This window comes from Podarcis gaigeae (assembly GCF_964106915.1).
Source record: "Podarcis gaigeae genome assembly, chromosome: Z".
Taxonomy (NCBI): Eukaryota; Metazoa; Chordata; class Lepidosauria; order Squamata; family Lacertidae; genus Podarcis; species Podarcis gaigeae.
In genome coordinates, this window is record NC_139691.1 from 24,683,138 (window position 1) to 24,702,554 (window position 19,417).

The window sequence follows — 19,417 nt, forward strand, 5'->3', positions numbered from 1 at the left end:
GTTCTTGGAGTAAAATAATGTATTCTTCTGTCTCTGTAAAAAGAAAATGAAAAAGAAAAGAAAAAAACTAAAAAGGAAAAGGAGCTGCCCTAAACACAAGCTAAACCTGTCAGAGCGGCATGGATCTATGCTCTGTTAAGAACCGAGAATTAGCAATTTACAAACCATGCTTTGTCAGATGTTGTGTTATCAGCAAAGGCTTTTTCTTCGTAATGATGGCTTTGCAACCAGGGGAGTCATTAACTGAAAATTGTGTTTGCAAACTGTCAAGGCACGATATAAAGCCCTCAAAAATGCCAGAAGTATTATAATTGTTGACCTATATGCTGTCCTTACTTTATTGTCATGGCCCCAACCCTAGAATTTTACTGTGTGCGGTGGATGGCTCTGATGAGGGCAAGACTTGGGCTACCTTTTTGAAGTCAGTATCTTATTTACTGTCCTACTGCCTAGATGCAGGAGATGTGCCCTGTGCAGTACGTCCATCTTGCCAACCTTGTAGGACAGAGAATGCAAAAGCTGGCAAAGTGCTTTTAACAACTCCACCTGCTCCTCCAGGAAGGCAGAGTGAACTAAATTACAGACCTTGTCATCCCTTATAAAACTTTAGCTGGGTTTAGCTCCATGCTGAGACAACATCTTCTGATAACTACCATAGGAGGAGAGAATTGAAGCCAACAGGGCTCATTTGGAGCATCACTGCAGATGGTGACAGCAGTTACAAAATTAAAAGACGCCTGCTCCTTGGGAGAAGGGCAATGGCAAACCTAGACAGCATTTTAAAAAGCAGAGACATCACCTTGCCAACAAAGGTCCATATAGTAAAAGCCATGGTTTTCCTAGTAGTGATGTATGGAAGTGAAAGCTGGACCATAAAGAAGACTGATCGCCAAAGAATTGATGCTTTTGAATTATGATGCTGGAGGAGACTCTTGAGAGTCCCATGGACTGCAAGAAGATCGAGCCTCTCCATTCTTAAGGAAATCAGCCCTGCGTGCTCACTGGAAGGACAGATCGTGAAGCTGAGGCTCCAATACTTTGGCCACCTCATGAGAATCATAGAATCATAGAGTTGGAAGAGACCACAAGGGCCATCGAGTCCAACCCCCTGCCAAGCAGGAAACACCATCAGAGCACTCCTGACATATGGTTGTCAAGCCTCTGCTTAAAGACCTCCAAAGAAGGAGACTCCACCACACTCCTTGGCAGCAAATTCCACTGTCGAACAGCTCTTACTGTCAGGAAGTTCTTCCTAATGTTTAGGTGGAATCTTCTTTCTTGTAGTTTTGATCCATTGCTCCGTGTCCGCTTCTCTGGAGCAGCAGAAAACAACCTTTCTCCCATCCTTTTATATATTTGAACATGGCTATCATATCACCCCTTAACCTCCTCTTCTCCAGGCTAAACATGCCAGCTCCCTTAGCCGTTCCTCATAGGGCATCGTTTCCAGGCCTTTGACCATTTTGGTTGCCCTCCTCTGGACACGTCCCAGTTTGTCAGTGTCCTTCTTGAACTGTGGTGCCCAGAATTGGACACAGTACTCCAGGTGAGGTCTGACCAGAGCAGAATACAGTGGCACTATTACTTCCCTTGATCTAGATGCTATACTCCTATTGATGCAGCCCAGAATTGCATTGGCTTTTTTAGCTGCCGCGTCACACTGTTGGCTCATGTCAGGTTTGTGGTCAAACAAGACTCCTAGATCCTTTTCACATGTACTGCTCTCAAGCCAGGTGTCACCCATCTTGTATTTGTGCCTCTCATTTTTTTTTTGCCCAAGTGCAATACTTTACATTTCTCCCTGTTAAAATTCATCTTGTTTGTTTTGGCCCAGTTCTCTAATCTGTCAAGGTCATTTTAAAGTGTGATCCTGTCCTCTGGGGTGTTAGCCACCCCTCCCAGTTTGGTGTCATCTGCAAATTTGATCAGGATGCCCTTGAGTCCATCATCCAAGTCATTGATAAAGATGTTGAATAAGACCGGGCCCAAGACAGAACCCTGTGGCACCCGACTAGTCACTCTTCTCCAGGATGAAGAGGAACCATTGATCAGCACCCTTTGGGTTCGGTCAGTCAGCCAGTTACAAATCCACTGAGTGGTAGCATTGTCAAGACAGTGTTTTACCAGCTTCTTTACAAGAATATCATGGGGACCTTGTCAAATGCCTTGCTGAAATCAAGGTAGGCTACATCCACTGCGTTCCCTTCATCTACCAGGCTTGTAATTCTGTCAAAAAACGAGATCAGGTTAGTCTGACATGACTTATTTTTCAGAAATCCATGCTGAAGAGAAGACTCCCTGGAAAAGACCCTGATATTGGGAAAGATTGAGGGCACAAGGAGAAGAGGACAACAGAGGACGAGATGGTTGGATAGTGTTCTTGAAGCTACAAACATGAGTCTGACCAAACTGCGGGAGGCAGTGGAAGGCAGGAGTGCCTGGCGTGCTCTGGCCCAGGGGGTCATGAAGAGTTGGACACAACTAAACGACTAAACAACAACAACAGCATTCTGTTTTTGTTTGCCTTTTTTTAGGAAAGCTATTGTCAAGACTTCCCTTGCCTTTGCCCAACTTTGCCTGCTTTAACTTGGCTTTGCCTGACTTGGCTAGGCTTTAGCTGCTGGATCTGACCTTTCCTACCTTGCCTATTTACTCACCCTGACTTGTCTTCACCTACATGCTTCCCCTGTAAGTCTCTAACCTACAGCACTAGGGGAAGACAAGAGAAAAGATGACAAATATGCAGCTGTACAATCACCTTAAATAACAGGGAAGGAAGCTGCAAAAGGGAAATGGATTCCACTGAAGTCCAAGATTAATGTTGTAATAAAGGAGTGCCTTCGAACTGCTAGGTTGGCAGAAGCTGGGACCAAACAACAGGAGCTCACCCCGTCACAGGGATTCGAACCGCCGACCTTCTGATTGGCAAGCCCTAGTCTCTGTGGTTTAGACCACAGCGCCACCCACGGGGTGAACTCCTGTTGTTCGGTCTCAGCTTCTGCCAACCTAGCAGTTCGAAAGCACGTCAAGTGCAAGTAGAAAAATAGGTACCGCTCCGGCGGGAAGGTAAATGGCATTTCCGTGTGCTGCTCTGGTTCACCAGAAGTGGCTTAGTCATGCTGGCCACATGACCCGGAAGCTGTCTGCAGACAAACACTGGCTCCCTCGGCCTATAGAGCGAGATGAGCACCGCAACCCCAGAGTCGTCCGCGACTGGACCTAATGGTCAGGGGTCCCTTTACCTTTTTAAAGGAGTGCCATGTCTTTTCTGACCAAGTAGGGGTTCCATTTAGAGTGCACCTCTTCCCCCTCTAGCCCCCAACTGTGTCAGATCATATACAATGGGGGTGCATCTGACACGGAATAACTGCTGTTATAAAGAATTCATTATGCAATCTTATAAGCATCTGCTCAAAAAGAAGCCCATTAAGTTCAATAGGGGTTATTTCAGCATTGTGTGTATAGAACTGCAGTCTAAGGCTACAATCATATACCCACCTACTAGGGAGCATGCACTACTGAACTCAGTGAGCTTACCTTGCCTTGCATGCAAAGTGTCCCAGGTTCCACCTCTGTCATCTCTAGGTAAGGCTGGGAGGGACTCCTGCCTGAAACTCCAAACAGCCACTGTCAGTCAGTGTAGATGGACCAAAGGTCTGACTCATACATATCTATGTTGCTAGATATGTATAGGATCATGCTGCAAATGATCATCTTTATCAGGCTTGCACCAATGTATCACAACCTGGTCCGGAATATAACTAGTCTTGGCCTGTGGACTCTGCTGAATTACACACTTCTACCACTACTGTATTTCCCCCTCTCCTCAAAATCTGAAATGACCCCTCTGCTGAGAAGTCTCTATCGCTACCTATCTTCCCCTGCCCCCATGCATAGACAGACAAGGTCAGTCTATTAGTTAAGAAGGAGGGAACAGGAGATATGACAAAGGATGAATAGACATAATAGCATGGCTTATTGTATGTGGTCTACCGCAAGCCTAATTACTCTCACTCAGAATTAGAGGGTGAAAAAAACAGGGCACAACAGGAAAGAAAATAATATGGAATCCTGATTCATTATGATCTACACTCTGTAGGACTGACATCACATGAAAAGCAATTGAGATAGGTCTGCTACAATGAGTGGGGCACAGCCCACCAACCTCTGTCTGCTCTCAGCCAGCCAGCCTACACCTGCCTGTCTTCTAATTTACAACTGGTCAGTGGGTGGATCTGCCTGCCATTGGCTCTGTCTCTATCTATTGTTGGCCTCCCTTCCTTCTGTCCCACCAGTCTTAATGGGCACTAGCCATCCCTAGTGGAAAGAGAGCTGGGCTGTGTGCTAATCTTGCCACCCCTGTTGTTGAATCCTCTGCTGTTCATGCACTGCCAGAAGGTCTGAAGAGAGGGAAAGCTTACCCAAACACATTTACAGATGGCTGTTTCAGTGAGCTGGAACTAGAAGGACAAATATGGCAGATTTTTGTTTTTGTTTTTACATTTCCCCCTATATGCTTACAATAACCATATAACGTAGGCTGTAGATGGGCAGACTGTTTGAGAACTTTTCAAAGGCTTGTGAACAAGGCAAGATTTGACTTATGAGCTTCTTGACCTTCAATTCATACCCTAAGCCACTATGCTTCAGAAGTTCTCAATGGGCCCTCCCTCCACCCCATCAGCTCCAAAGCAGTTACAAACAAGCTCTGTGTCAGAACACTTTTCCTGGACCTTTCTTTTTTTACAGTGTTCTACACATCATGTGAAGACAACCCTGGAGTGTACCCTATGGGGTAATCCAGCTAATCCTGACTCTTTCATGAATGTAATTATACACATATTTCCAAACATGCTATTTAGTGTAGAAAAAAGGCAAGTAATGAGGGAAATTGAATATAGCACGGTGTGGGGAAAGTGGATAGAGATATGGTAGTTTTTTTTCTCACTCTCTCATTCAGTGAAGCTGAATGTTGGGAGATATGTTTATTTTTATTTATTTAGATTATTTATGTACGACTGTCTGCACAAGCCCCGGGGCAGTTTACAACAAGTCAAATAAGTAAAAATTCATAAAAATTGCACAACCCAAAACAGCATGTGCTGGCAGATCACTGAATGACAGTTACTAATACTGGCAGCAATCAACTTTCTCTTCCCCCAAGCACCTCCTGAAAAAGGGGTGCCTCGACTAACTGCCTAAAGCCATAGAGCACTGGGGTCAGGTATACCACAGAAGGGAGGAAGTTCCACATATAAAGAGCCACCACTGAAAAGCAACGTTTCCGGTTCTCCACGCCGCATACCTCAATATGTGGAGGGACCATCATGAAGGTTTCATTCACTAATCCTCGAACATGATGAGATTCCCGCCGGGCTTCCAGGGCTTGCGGATATCTGCCCGAAGCCTGGGGTGCGCTGTACAGCGCTCCCCAGGCTTTGGGATGCAGGCTGCTATCCGCAAGCCTTGGGAGCCCGGCGGGAACTCCTGCTGAGCTCCCAAGGCTTGCGGATAGCTACCTGAAGCCTGAAGAGCGAGAGAGTTGGTGCACACCGACCCCTCTCGCTCTCCAGGCTTCAGCGAAAGCCTGCATTCGCTCCATAGGATGCACACACATTTCCCCTTCATTTTTGGAGGGGAAAAAGTGCATCCTATAGAGCGAAAAATACAGTAGGTCTTTGAATGTCAGAGTAAGATTCAGTACAGACAAAAAGAATCACTTCTTCTTGCAGCACATGGTTAAGCTAGAGGATTCATTTCCACAATGTGTGGTAAGGGCAACCATCTTTGTTGTTGTTTAATCGTTTAGTCGTGTCCAACTCTTCGTGACCCCATGGACCAGAGCACACCAGGCACTCCTGTCTTCCACTGCCTCCCGCAGTTTGGTCAGACTCATGTTTGTAGCTTCGAGAACACTGTCCAACCATCTCGTCCTCTGTTGTCCCCTTCTTCTTGTGTCCTCCATCTTTCCCAACATCAGGGTCTTTTCCAGGGAGTCTTCTCTTCTCATGAGGTGGCCAAAGTATTGGAGTCTCAGCTTCACGATCTGTCCTTCCAGTGAGCACTCAGGGCTGATTTCCTTAAGAATGGATACATTTGATTTTCTTGCAGTCCATGGAACTCTCAGGAGTCTCCTCCAGCACCATAATTCAAAAGCATCAATTCTTCGGAAATATGCCTTCTTTATGGTCCAGCTCTCACTTCCATACATCACTACTGGGAAAACCATGGCTTTAACTATACGGACCTTTGTTGGCAAGGTGATGTCTCTGCTTTTTAAGATGCTGTCTAGGTTTGCCATCGCCTTTGTCCCAAGGAGCAGGCGTCTTTTAATTTCAGAACTGCTGTCACCATCTGCAGTGATCATGGAGCCCAAGAAAGTAAAATCTCTCACTGCCTCCATTTCTTCCCCTTCTATTTGCCAGGAGGTGATGGGCCCAGTGGCCATGGTCTTCGTTTTTTTGATGTTGAGCTTCAAACCATATTTTGCGCTCTCCTCTTTCACCCTCATTAAAAGGTTCTTTAATTCCTCCTTACTTTCTGCCATCAATGTTGTGTCATCTGATATCTGAGGTTGTTGATATTTCTTCCAGCGATCTTAATTCCGGCTTGGGATTCATCCAGCCCAGCCTTTCACATGATGAATTCTGCATATAAGTTAAATAAGCAGGGAGACAATATACATCTTTGCTGTACTCCTTTCCCAATTTTGAACCAATCAGTTGTTCCATATCCAGTTCTAACTGTAGCTTCTTGTCCCACATAGAGATTTCTCAGGAGACAGATGAGATGATCAGGCACTCCCATTTCTTTAAGAACTTGCCATAGTTTGCTGTGGTTGACACAGTCAAAGGCTTTTGCATAGTCAATGAAGCAGAAGTAGATGGCTTTAAAACAGAATGAGATGAATTCATCCATCCAGGTGCTTATGGGGAATGGCAAGATAAATAGCTCTTGGGGATTCTGCAGGAATGCCATGGTTTTATTTGTTGTCATTTGGTTTTAATATTACGGTATTTATAAGCAACCTTGGGAATTTTATACCAAAAGGTGGTGATAACGGGTAGATTAAAGATCATCAGTTCCCCAAAGGGACTCCTAATGCTCATTTGTATAATTGATTTGGAGGGGATTAGACAAATTCATTGAGGGTAAAGCTATCAATGCCTACTAGTCCCAATGGCTATGTTCCACCTCCACTGTTGGGTGGCAAGATGCCTCTGGATGCCAGTTGCTGGGGATTGCAGGTAGGGAGGGTGCTGTTGTGCTCAGGCTCTGCCTATGGGCTTCTCTTGGGGATCTGGTTGGCCACTGTGAAAGCAGGATGTTCTACTATGACGGGCCATTGTTCTGACCCAGCAGGGTTCTACTTAGGTTCTTATATGTTGTATTTTTAGGTGTACAGCTAAAATGGGTGAGGAAACACAGGCACTTCTCAGTGATTCAGGTGCTGAAGTGGGATGTTCTGCAGAAGACTCTCCATAGAATGTACACTGGGAGGTGCATCCAAATGAATGTAATGGGAGTAGAACGGCAACACCTGAACATTCAAATATGCACCTGAATGTGGATCAAAATGTGAATCCAAACAAGCATCCCATTAAGAGCAGTGGAGTAACTAGATGCAATCTGTACTTTATTGTGCATCCAATTTCCACCCCTTGGAAATCAATAATATATCCAAGGAACCTTGAGTTTCAGCAGCAAGTCAAGGCTGTGGGGAAACGGGAGGGGAAACCAATGAAATAAAGGAACAGGTCTTGCACATCCCAAGTCTCAGCGATTTATATATTTTTACTGATAAAATAGCACTCTGCTGCCACTGAGATCTTTTTGACAATGCTTCCCATGAAGTACTTTTGACAGTCACAAGGCAAATGTGTGCAGCATTCACCTGCAATTAGTCACACTTCAAGGAGATGCGGCTGTTTGGTTGGAGAGGTCAGGTGATGTGCTGAGCTCTGTGGATATTTGTTGATGCTGGCAGAAAACTGAACTTGCCAGGTTACAAAATGGAATTGCTTGGAAAGGTTGCTGTGCGCTTACGTTTCAGCATTCTGAGCACCAGATGTCGATAATAAGGCCGCAACAGGGGATGCATTAAAGCCTCAGCCTTAGCTGCAAGGTACATTGATAGCTTAATAGCACAGTACTGTGGTGCCGGCAGCTTTTAGACTATTTACATCTCGTTCTCTTTCAAGCGTCCCTTCCCCTACCTTTTAAAGTAGAGGTGTTCAGGCAACAATTCCTTCTAAATAACAGCTTGAACTTAACACCAAGAGAACAATAAGAGTGTAAAAGGGCTGCGTAGACTTTTTGATTGGTCATTTCCCCATGCGCTGTGAAGCTTCCAGTCTGATAAATCCCAGAGATATTTTTAACACTAGAACATGCGGACATCCAGTGAAGCTGAATGTTGGGTGGTTCAGGACAGACAAAAGAAAATCTTTCTTCATGCTGAGCACAGTTAAACTCTGGAACTCACTCCCAACTTGGAGGGCTTTAAAGGAGCATTAAACAAATTAATGGAGGAGGAGAAGGTTGCTAGCCTGATGAATATGTTCCACCTCCAATATTGGAGGCAGTATGATTCTGAATACCAGTTGTTGGGAACTGCAGGATGGGAGAGGCTTGGGTCACATCTACACCATTCATTTAAAGCACTCTTATACCATTTTAACAGTAATGGCTTTCCTCAAATAATTCCAGGAACTGTAGTTTGTTTAGGATGCTGACAGTTGTTAGGAGACCCAACACAGGGATACAATTCCCAGCACCCTTATCAAAGTCCCAAGATTCTTTGGGGAAGCTGTGATTGTTGCAGTAGATAAGAGTGGCGTAAGAGTAATCTAAATGTAGAGTGTGGATGTGTCCTTGTTCTTTGCTGACCTGGAGAGCAGGGCTAGATCAAATGGGCTTAACGTACAAAAGGATAGGCTTTGAGTTGAACACTGGGAAAAACTTATTGATGCTAAGACCTGTCCAAACAAAGCAGGGCTAGGGAACATGTGGCCCTAAATATGTTGCTGGGCTAGAACTCCCACCATTCCTGACTGTTCACTATGATGGCTGGGACTGATAGGAGTTGGAGTCCAACAACACCTGGTACGCCAACAGATTTCATAGCTCAAACCTAGAAGGTTGATGGACTCTCTCCTCCTGGAGGTCTTTATAGAGGGATGCTCTAGTTTAAGATTACATGCCTTGGGAAGAGGGTTGGACTGGATGGCCTTCAAGATCCTCTCCAACTCTGTGACATTTTGGACAAAAAGATGAATGGCAAAATGTGCACATTATGCTCCCTAGCAACAGACTATAGAATTACAGGTGCTTTTCAAAGTGCATTGAATTTCAGTATGGTTCTCTCTGGAGTGTTTAGAATACCTCTTCTCCACAGTATTACAGGGATAATAATCCCATTGTACCAATACTACTACTACTACTACTACTACTACTACTACTACTACTACAACATTAATAATGCAACCCATGGAAAAAAATGGATGTATAAACTGGACTCCAGTATAAGATAAAGCACCACCTCATGAGCACCTGCCAGGACTGGCATTTTGAACTCCAAACTCCATAACTTCTCTGTTCTACATCATACTGTCTCTGAACTTTGAGCTGCCTGGTAATGAAATGTCTCTTAATTTCATCAGCTACTTCAGACATTGCTTCTGCTTCTGTCAAATCAACTTAGTATTGACTGAAGTGTTGAGTGAATATTCTACAGTAATCCCTTCAGGTCTTCAGGTGGCTTGGTGTTGAGATGGCTAGAGGCCCAGGCTGTTGTTGGAAGGTGTTGGGAACTCAGTCCAACCTCTCTGGAGGCATATAAAGTTGGTATAACATTATCGATACTGGCAGAAGTGAGCGGTGACTGAAAGATGAGTCTTATGGGAAGACTTCAGTCTGGAGATTTTGTACTTCCTTGGCCTGTGTGAATGGCCTGTTAGTCTGCAGTGTACTTGGCACATTGCTCCCATTCTTTCAGTATCTGTTTTAAACCCATAGCGTTACTAGGAATGCAGAAATAGCTAGCTCCTAAAGACTTCTCTTTCTCAAGTTACCGCTTCCCTTTTTTGGCCAAAGTGGATAGAATTTAAAAGCATAGGAGTCTCTCTGGAGTGGACTTAGCCTGCAAAATGTTAGACCAATAGGTCCAGGAGCTTTTAGTAGCGGAAGTAAAAGGAATCTACTTTCCATCACTATCCTTTATGATAGAGGGAGGACTTTCCTTTTTCTTACCTCAAAATAATTAAGAGGTGGCTAAGTTCTGTGTATTCTTGTATGTATTTTAAAAATAAATAAATTGCAGCTTCACACCAGCCTTTGGTTTGTGTCCAATCACAGACCTTACAATGTCAGGCTATCTAGAACACTGCCTATAATGTTGTTAAGAGCTCTGGAGTTAAAGAAGAGGAATAGGATATAATAATTTTTAAAAGCCCCAACAGCCTCAAATACAGCTTTTAACAGTGTTTTTTTTAAAACAAAAAACAAAAAACACAACCTTTTGCTGCTTGGGTTAAACAAAAAACAAAACTCAGAGCTTGACAGTGTTCTGCAGGCAATATTTGCAACAACCTCACTTATTGCAAAGCCCATAGGAGACCTACACAGCTATAATATATAGGAAAGTTCAGGGCTGTATCAAGACAGAAAAGTGCTGAAAAAGAGCAAGCCTGTGACTTTGGCGATCTGACTCGGGGGCAATGGGGATGGTATAGCTTTGACTTGAAAGAGGAGAGACCCTCAAATTGAAGTGCAGGCACCTGACATGGCACAGAATGCAGACCACTGGACAGATGATTTGTAGAGTGAAAGACTAGGCACCTACAAGCATCATTCTTAGTTATTGCCAGCAGTATTGTTAAGGGAAAATAAGATGTTGGCTCCAGTAGGAAAGTATGGCCACCATCTCTCCCCACAGCAATGCCTCTGAAAACAATGCTATTATCCTGATATAGCATGTTCCAAGGAAGGCATAGTACATAGGTATATGTGAATGCCAGCCAACTGGTGTTGCAGCAACTGAGCTAAATAATTAATGCTTTTTTAAAAAAGAAAGGATCTATGCCACATCCAGTTTCTATGTGCCCCCAAATGTTCTGAAAAAAGACCACAAAACACACTCCCCTGCACATACACTTTTGCAGTCTGATCATGGGATCCTAGGCGTGGGGAGCCATTTGGACACCATGGGAAGCAATGTCTGCCTCTGGCCCACATGGGTTTTCATGCTTGATCCAGTCAGGATAGTGGTCTGTAATAAGGCAAAGGTCAATGGTTTGAGGGGATAAACTCTTGGTGTAATTTTTCATTAAAAGGAGTTCTACAGGCATTCTTAGGATAGTACATGTGATTGTGGTTTTGAGAATACTTAGTGGTACATGCAACCTAAATGCTGGTTTGTAAAACTAGTCCTTGCTTAATGGAGCTGAAGATTAACACATTATTTTCTATTCTGTTGAGGTGGACAAATATGCTATCATAGCATATTTTTCATTTTCTGAGAATATTCTCCACCTCATCAGAATAGAAAGTAAGGTGTTGATCTTGCATTCAGTTCTGTTCTCTCCGTTGGAGATAATTCTGGTGGGGAATTGCTAATTTTGTAGCCAGTTTTGTTTATCCTATTTCAAAATGAGGCTGAACCTAGAGTCTGTTTCTTTTTAGTTGTTTTGATTTTGGTTCCTGGGGACAGACTATCCAATTAATGAATTAATTAATTAGTTATTCTAAATTTATTAGATGCCTGATAGCTATTGCTCTCTGGGTGTTGCACAGGAAAATACTGAGACATAAAATCACAAAACCCAGCACAATACTATATGTCCTTTATATCTTTTTGATGTCCTTTATTATGTATGCTCCTGATCTGCCATGATTTATATGGTTTCTGGAAGAAAGATTTTAACTCATTTATTCATTTTGTGCAGGTCCCCACATTAATGATGGACACTCAGTTTTCGGAGTTCACCCCTGATATAACCCCCATAATGCTGGCGGCTCACACCAACAACTATGAAATCATCAAGCTGCTAGTCCAAAGACGGGTCACGATCCCGCGCCCGCACCAAATCAGATGCAATTGTGTGGAATGCGTCTCCAGTTCTGAAGTAGACAGCCTGAGGCATTCCAGGTCAAGGCTGAATATTTACAAAGCTTTGGCCAGCCCTTCGTTGATTGCCTTATCTAGCGAGGACCCGATCCTGACGGCCTTCCGGCTGGGTTGGGAGCTGAAGGAGCTCAGCAAAGTGGAGAATGAGTTCAAGGCCGAGTATGAGGAGCTTTCACAGCAGTGCAAGAGGTTTGCTAAAGATCTTCTGGACCAGGCACGGAGCTCCAGGGAGCTGGAAATAATCTTGAACCACAGGGATGACCAAAGCGAAGAATTAGACCCGCAGAAATGTCATGACTTGGCAAAGCTAAAGGTAGCAATAAAGTACCATCAGAAAGAGGTAAGGGCTGTTTTCCTACTTGGGTATGGTCCAAAACTCTATGCATATGTCATGAGCTAGAAGAGCCTTCCCCAAACCAATACCTCCACCTTGAAAAGATCTTGCTAGACTCCAACTCCCATCAGCACCTGCAGCCTGCATGGCCAAGGTTAAGTAGTTATATGAGTTGTGGTCCAGTAACATCTGGAGGGCACCAGACTGGGGAAGGCTGAGCCAGTGTGTATTTCCAGGCGGGGTGTGACATGTTCTTTTAAAAGAAAAGGGATCCCAGGGCAGCTTACATACAATCAGTAAATGAAGAGAGTGGTGGTCTACCATCAATAGATATTACCTGGGCAGATTATAACAAATGTAAAGAAATTTATGATTTTGAAATTTATTATTTCTTTGGTTTATTGTAATGGTTAACTTAATATTCTTAGTGTGGTCTTCCTGAGGGAAAAGTCATAGTTAATTAGTCTATGCACGGAGGGGAAATGGAGCCCGCCTCCAACCGACTCCAACTGTCTCCATCTACCTTCCCTGCCACACCTCTGAATTTACCACTTGTGTGGAAATCTGCTGTGAGATTGCTGAAGGTCATAGTGACTATAAAAATCAACTCAACAGCTGAAGCTTACACCCTCGAATGCTGGGGAAATAAGGCCCTGGGTGATTTAAGGAAAAATCTACTTTCTATCCATGCCTTTTGGCATTAAAAAACTGGCTTCTCACTTGGTTCTGGGGTGCCCCATCTAGATAAAGTATCATGTTGCAACAATCATGTATGCTTGGTGGGTCTGTGACTCAAATGGTTCGTATGATAGTGAGGCAAGCTACTTTTGTTATCCCCCCCCCCCCCGAAACAGAATTCCTTAAAGTGTCCTTTGCTTTGACTTTGTAGTCTCTTAATAAAGGATTTGTCTCCATATCTGGCACCTACTGAGAAACTTGTGGGTTTGGGGCTCAGAGGACAAGAAGTGGACCATTGACTCTTGTCTGGGTGAGCCTCAGATCTGTTCTTCTGTGTCCAGAAGGGTGTCCAGAAACAGATCTGTGTCCCCCCAAATTCAAGTTTGAGGGACAGATTTGGGGAACTTTACAGGGTTGGTGGCAGTTCCACTAGTCAGGGTTGGTTTTCCTTGGGCATCATTTGGTTAGCTGGCAGCATTGAAACAGTAGACTCAGCTATACAGCTGGAAATAAAACATTTTGAGTGTGTTTTAAGTGCAATATACAATGTGGCATTGGATAGCAATGGTGAGCCCTATGGTAAATTCAATGTGTTTTTTAAAATGTTTTTTAAAGCATTTTCAGAATGGTTTTTATATGTGTGTAGATTCCACAACTAGGGGCATGGGTGGCGCTGTGGGTTAAACCACAGAGCCTAGGGCTTGCCGATCAGAAGGTTGGCGGTTCGAATCCCTGCAGTGGGGAGAGCTCCTGTTGCTTGGTCCCTGTTCCTGCCAACCTAGCAGTTCAAAAGCACCTCAAAGTGCAAGTAGATAAATAGGTACCTGTTGTGACGTGGAGTTTGTAATTTCAGCTCTCTTGACATAATATGCTGGAGACAGTTCTCTAGTAACACTTCTTTATTAAAGCAAACAAGACTGAGACTTGAGGAGGGGAGAGCTACATTTATAGGGACAGGGAACAAGCTAGAAAGGATACATTTTGGAGGGAACAATCTCAGGCAATCACAGTCCTGCCTTTTGGAGGAAACCAATAAGACAGAGGATCCAAATACAGCAGTTTAAATGAACCAATAGTAGCTGTACCCTCTGGAACCAAAAGGCAGTTACTTTACCGTAATGCAATACAGACAATAATAATACAGATATAAAATCCTTTGACTCAATACACAACAGTACCGCTCTGGCGGGAAGGTAAACGACGTGGTGTACATGGTCCTCCCCCTCCTCAATGATTCCTCACAATAGCCCTGTAAGGTAGGTTGTCTGAGGGGCAATGATGAGCCCGTGGTCACACAATTATCTTGATTGCCTAGTAGGAATTTAAACTCTAGTCTCTCTCGTGTCCTAGTCTGACACTCCAACTACTACCCACACTGGCTCTCTATACAAAGCAATATAGTAATAAAAAATTCAAACTAACATGTAACAATAAAAGACAGACTCTGTCCCCCACCCCACTCCAAAATTGCAACAGATATAGCCTAAAACAATGTACATGACCTAGGTGGCGCTATGAGTTAAACCACAGAGCCTAGGACTTGCCGATCAGAAGGTTGGTGATTCGAATCCCCGCAACAGGGTGAGCTCCCGTTGCTGGGTCCCTGCTCCTGCCCACCTAGCAGTTCGAAAGCACGTCAAAGTGCTAATAGATAAATAGGTACCGCTCCGGCGGGAAGGTAAACAGCGTTTCCGTGCGCTGCTCTGGTTCGCCAGAAGCGGCTTAGTCATGCTGGCCACATGACCCAGAAGCTGTATGCCGGCTCACACGGCCAGTAAAGCGAGATGAGCGCTGCAACTCCAGAGTCAGTCACGACTGGACCTAATGGTCAGGGGTCCCTTTACCTTTAAGCGGCCAACTGGGCAACGAAAAGCTCCAAGACCAGAGCTCGCCAGGGGCCAAACGCCCCATGGGGCAAAGCCCCTGAAGGGGAAAGAAGGGGGGAAAGGGGGGAAATTAACAAAATGGAATAACTTAAGAAAAATTAAATAAGGAATAAATATGGAAAAATATCACCAGGACGATCGTCGCAGGTAGATCGCTCTCTCTCTCAAACCGTGATGATATGGTTTGACAATTTGTTATGCTGAAATTGTATAATAAAAACATTTTTTTAAAAAGAATCCCTTTGGGGACCTGATGATCTTTAATCTACCCGTTATCACCACCTTTTGATATAAAATTCCCAAGGTTGCTTACAAATAATATTAAAACCAAATGACAACAAATACAACCATGGCATTTCCACAGAATCCTCAAGAGCCATTTAATTAAAACCACTGCACACCAATTAAAAGCCTGGAGAAACATAATTCTTTTTGACCTGAAGCCTAGTAGTAATTGATCATGGCATCAGACAAGTGTGTTCCATAGCTGATGTGCTTTGACAACAGTCACATCCACTCTTATGGACCATTTTAACGGTCATTTTAACTGCCCTCAAAGAATGCTAGTGCAGCCATGAGTTGTCTACAACTGAAGTGGGATTTGAACTGCAGGTAAACTGCTGCAGTCCATATCAAGATACTGAATGGCTTCAAATACACTGTAGCTAGAGATAACCCTCACGGGCTCAGATAGGAGCTTCAAGGAAGAGACATGTATGAGGAGTCTGAGTGCTCTTTCATTTCTGATTATAAAATGTTTGTTTGGTGCAGACCTTCTGTTTGTGTATTCCCCAGCTGTTAAAGAGTATTGAATGCACATCTCTCTCTCTCTCTCTCTCTCTCTCTCTCTCTCTCTCTCTCTCTCCCTCTCTCTCCCTCCTGCACAGTGCATGGAGCACAGGAAAAACTGCTATCCCATCAGTTTACTCATAATCAGTAGTGGCTGGTGAGGTGGTTCAGGTGGGGCAAGGTGAGCTTGGCATGGTGCAGTGCTTTGTGAAGGAGCCACTGTGATGCTTCTGCTGCCATGCGCTACACCACACTAACTGAGTCTCACTCCTCCCTCTCAGTAAGTACCAGTGCTCACTGTGCTGGGAAGCCAACAGAGCAGCCATGCCCCCACCCATGCCACCTCACCACCTGCTACTCCTCATAATCACAAATAAAATGAATATGCTTAATAGTGCAATCCTATAGGGTCTACTTAGAAGCAAGCCCTGTTAAATTAAATGGGAATTAATCCCAAGTAAATGCATATATGTTTACAACCATGGTTAATTTATATAATTTATTATCTTAATAATTGGTGCCAGCCACTAACTTAGATGGCTTTTAAAAAGCATTAGGCACTGTGTGAAGGTTGGTGTTGTAGTGCTCCACTTGAAGACTCCCTGGGTACATCTGACTGGCTGCTGTGAGACACAGGATGCTGGACTAGATTGTTGCTCTGGTTTGAGCCAACAGGGCTCTTGCATTCTAATGGAGGTGTAAAAAAGCAGGAGAATTGCTGTCTCTGGTACAAGAAAGTGGTTGGGGCTCAGAGCTTCTCAGAGAATGCAACATGCCCTCTGAATGATTCAAGATATTTCAGCTGTAACCCTCTAGAATTCCTTCCTTGCCTGTGAGCAGATAGAGACTGTTGTCACCAATGTGGGAACAATTCCCTTGGAGGTGCAAGAACTCTCTGTAGCTCCAGATCTACGATTAGTATCCAATTAGCATCAATTGTTTTGAACTTCAGTCAGCTCTAAGAATGTGTGAGAACATTCAAATGCACGTACAGAACATGGCCAGATGGCGCTTCCTGGTCACACTTACAGTTTATTCATGTCTGTGCAACTGTGAAAACAAAGAGTAATTATTCTGAAGTGCTTCTGAACTGTAGACCAGGTATTTAAGATCAGGTTAAATATATGCTGAAGAGTTTCTCTGGGACTTCAGTGGAGTCTGAAAGATAAAGTGTAGTGATTCAAGGTTCAGGATCTCATGGGGTAGGACTTAGTGAAGCCCAGGGAAGCGGGGTCAAGGGGTGGCAGCCAGTAGGTCAAGGGACAGCTCCTGGCATCTCAGCATGAATATGGGAGCAGAGGTAATAGCGAAGTTGTCAGTCAGGGCTCAGCCCTACCCAGACCTCATATCTAAGGCCTGCTGAAGAGCAAGGGCAGCTGGATCCTCCACTGATCTCCACATTGTCAGTGATACTAAGAAGCCACTGGGTCTGGACATCCTTGCCCCAGGACTGGAGATCCTTACTCCGGTTGCCTGGGCTAGCTGTCAGAACCACCACCGTCCCCGTACTCATCACCCAGAGAAAGGGCAAAGGAGATGACAAGGAAGGGACAGGACAGTGAAAAGAGGGAGCAGCTGAAATGGCTGAATGCGCTCCTTAGGCATCGCATGTAGCATGGATGAAGACATACCTATAGATGGGGCAGGAATTAATTCTGCTTGTGTTTTATGCAAGTTCACCAAATCTGCATTTCCCAAACCAATACATGAACCTAAATGCATCTCTCCTTTGAAATTTACACTTCTCCAATTTCTGCAGCCCAAGAAGCCATATAAAAATGTGCTTATTAGTGAAAAGCACATGAGAACATATTTATATTAGTGAAAACAGCATACAAAAATCTACTTTTCTGGGGGGGGGGTGAGTTTCTTACAGAAATGCAAGCCTAGGCAAAACAGTGTACAAAACTGCTTATATTATGAGGCATGTGTACAGAAACGCATATGAATTTTCACACAAACTTTTTTTTTAAAAGGAAAGATCCACAAATGTATGTGGATATGGAGCAAACTGAACTTGATTGGAAACATGAGAAACTGAACTGAAAGATTTGTTCACCACTGTCCTCAGATCAGTTTCCCAAGGGAACAGCCTTGGAATGAGAGAACAGGGACAGCTTTGAGGGGCAAAACTAATTCATCCCCTTAGAGTTAAATGGTTTGGGGAAGTTGATTTGGACGTGAAATGTGTCGTGATTATGATGGGACAGGGACAGGGACTTTATTGATTCTAATCGAGAGTTGAGGATGGAGCTTGTCCAGAGACACTTGTCTCTTAATAGGAATGGTTGCCTGGTGAAAATAGTGATTAGCTTATCACTTGTTGAAGGTCTTGTTGAAGTTGTGATCTATGTCACCTGAGAGCTCGTGCCTCAACTCTTTTTTTACCTTTGTCCCTGCAAAACACAATTGTCCAACAATAATGCAGTCTTAAACTGTGCTAACCAAAGCATATTGCATGGATCATGTTCTGCTGGTTCCTCCCCATTAGGTATCAGTCAATCTGTATCTATAGTATGGTGTCCATCTCTGGGTGTTGTAGACCAGGATAGCAGAACTTCAAGCCTGGGGGCCAAACACAGCCCCCTAGGACTTTCTATATGGCTCTCCTCAGGCCACACCCATCATCAGTGCTGCTTTGTACCTTCCTTGAAAGTTCTTTCGCCAGGCTAGAATGTGTTTTTGAACTCTCATAATGCTTCTTGCATGCCCAGAAGATGGGTGTGTGTCCAAGGGAGAGTCTGGGTGTCCAGACTTTGTCTGAGTTGGGTGGAAACAGCCCCAGATTGCCCCAGGCTGCTTGGGAGTAATCTAGGGCTATTAGGGTTTGGGACCTCAGTGGGCAGGGAGATGTCAGTGGGAAGCAGTCACACTGCATTCCCCTGCAGGAGCTGTGCTGGAAAACAAAGTGCAGAGTGCATAGCAGACCCTTCAAGTGTCCCTATTTTCCAGGGATGTCCCTGATTTGAGAAGCCATCCCAGTTTTTGATTTGATCCTGTAATGTCCCTGTTTTCCTTAGGACATCCCTATTTTCATTGAAGAAATGTTGGGTGGTATGGTAGGATGTCTCTATTTTCATTGGGGGAAATTTGGAGGGTATGGAGTTATCCAATTCCCGAGCCATCTGAAGGCAATCCTGTATAGGGAAGGGTTTTTTAAATGTTTAATTTTTTTAATGTTTTTACATATATGGTGGAAGCCACTTGGAGTAGATGGGAAACCCAGAAAGATATAAATAGTAAAGGAGTATTAATAGTAGAATCATCGTTATGGAATCAGATGTCCCTCTTTTCATTGGAGAAATGTTGGAAGGTATGGCATAGCCCTAGAACACATCCCCTTAAACATGCCCCCATTTCATTGGATGCCAGGATTGGACACTCACCCTTCCTTCCATTCTGAGGAGAGGTGAGGTACAAAAGATTATTTCTGTGAGTGAGCATAGTGGTGCTTGATGTTGGTGTCTTTCCTCCCATTGTATATCATGGTACTTAATAGAGAGGGGGTAGACTCAAAACATTTTATAGCACTTTCTATTTTCTGCTCTGTTTCTGCCCTTTTCTATTATGCCCCTTCCCAAAGCAGCCATTTTGTGCTATGCC

The 19,417-nt window shown here is 44.1% G+C and overlaps 1 protein-coding gene across 6 annotated transcripts in view; it reads left to right on the top strand.

The window, feature by feature from the left end:
• Nucleotides 1-19,417, top strand: part of TRPC5 (transient receptor potential cation channel subfamily C member 5) — a 172,731-nt gene that overhangs the window by 77,142 nt on the left and 76,172 nt on the right. For all 6 annotated transcript variants that reach the window (XM_083722117.1, XM_083722119.1, XM_083722120.1 and 3 more), the window contains one exon: nt 11,946-12,467. In XM_083722117.1, coding sequence (XP_083578243.1) covers nt 11,946-12,467 — 522 coding nt within the window. The remainder of the gene's footprint in view (nt 1-11,945; nt 12,468-19,417) is intronic.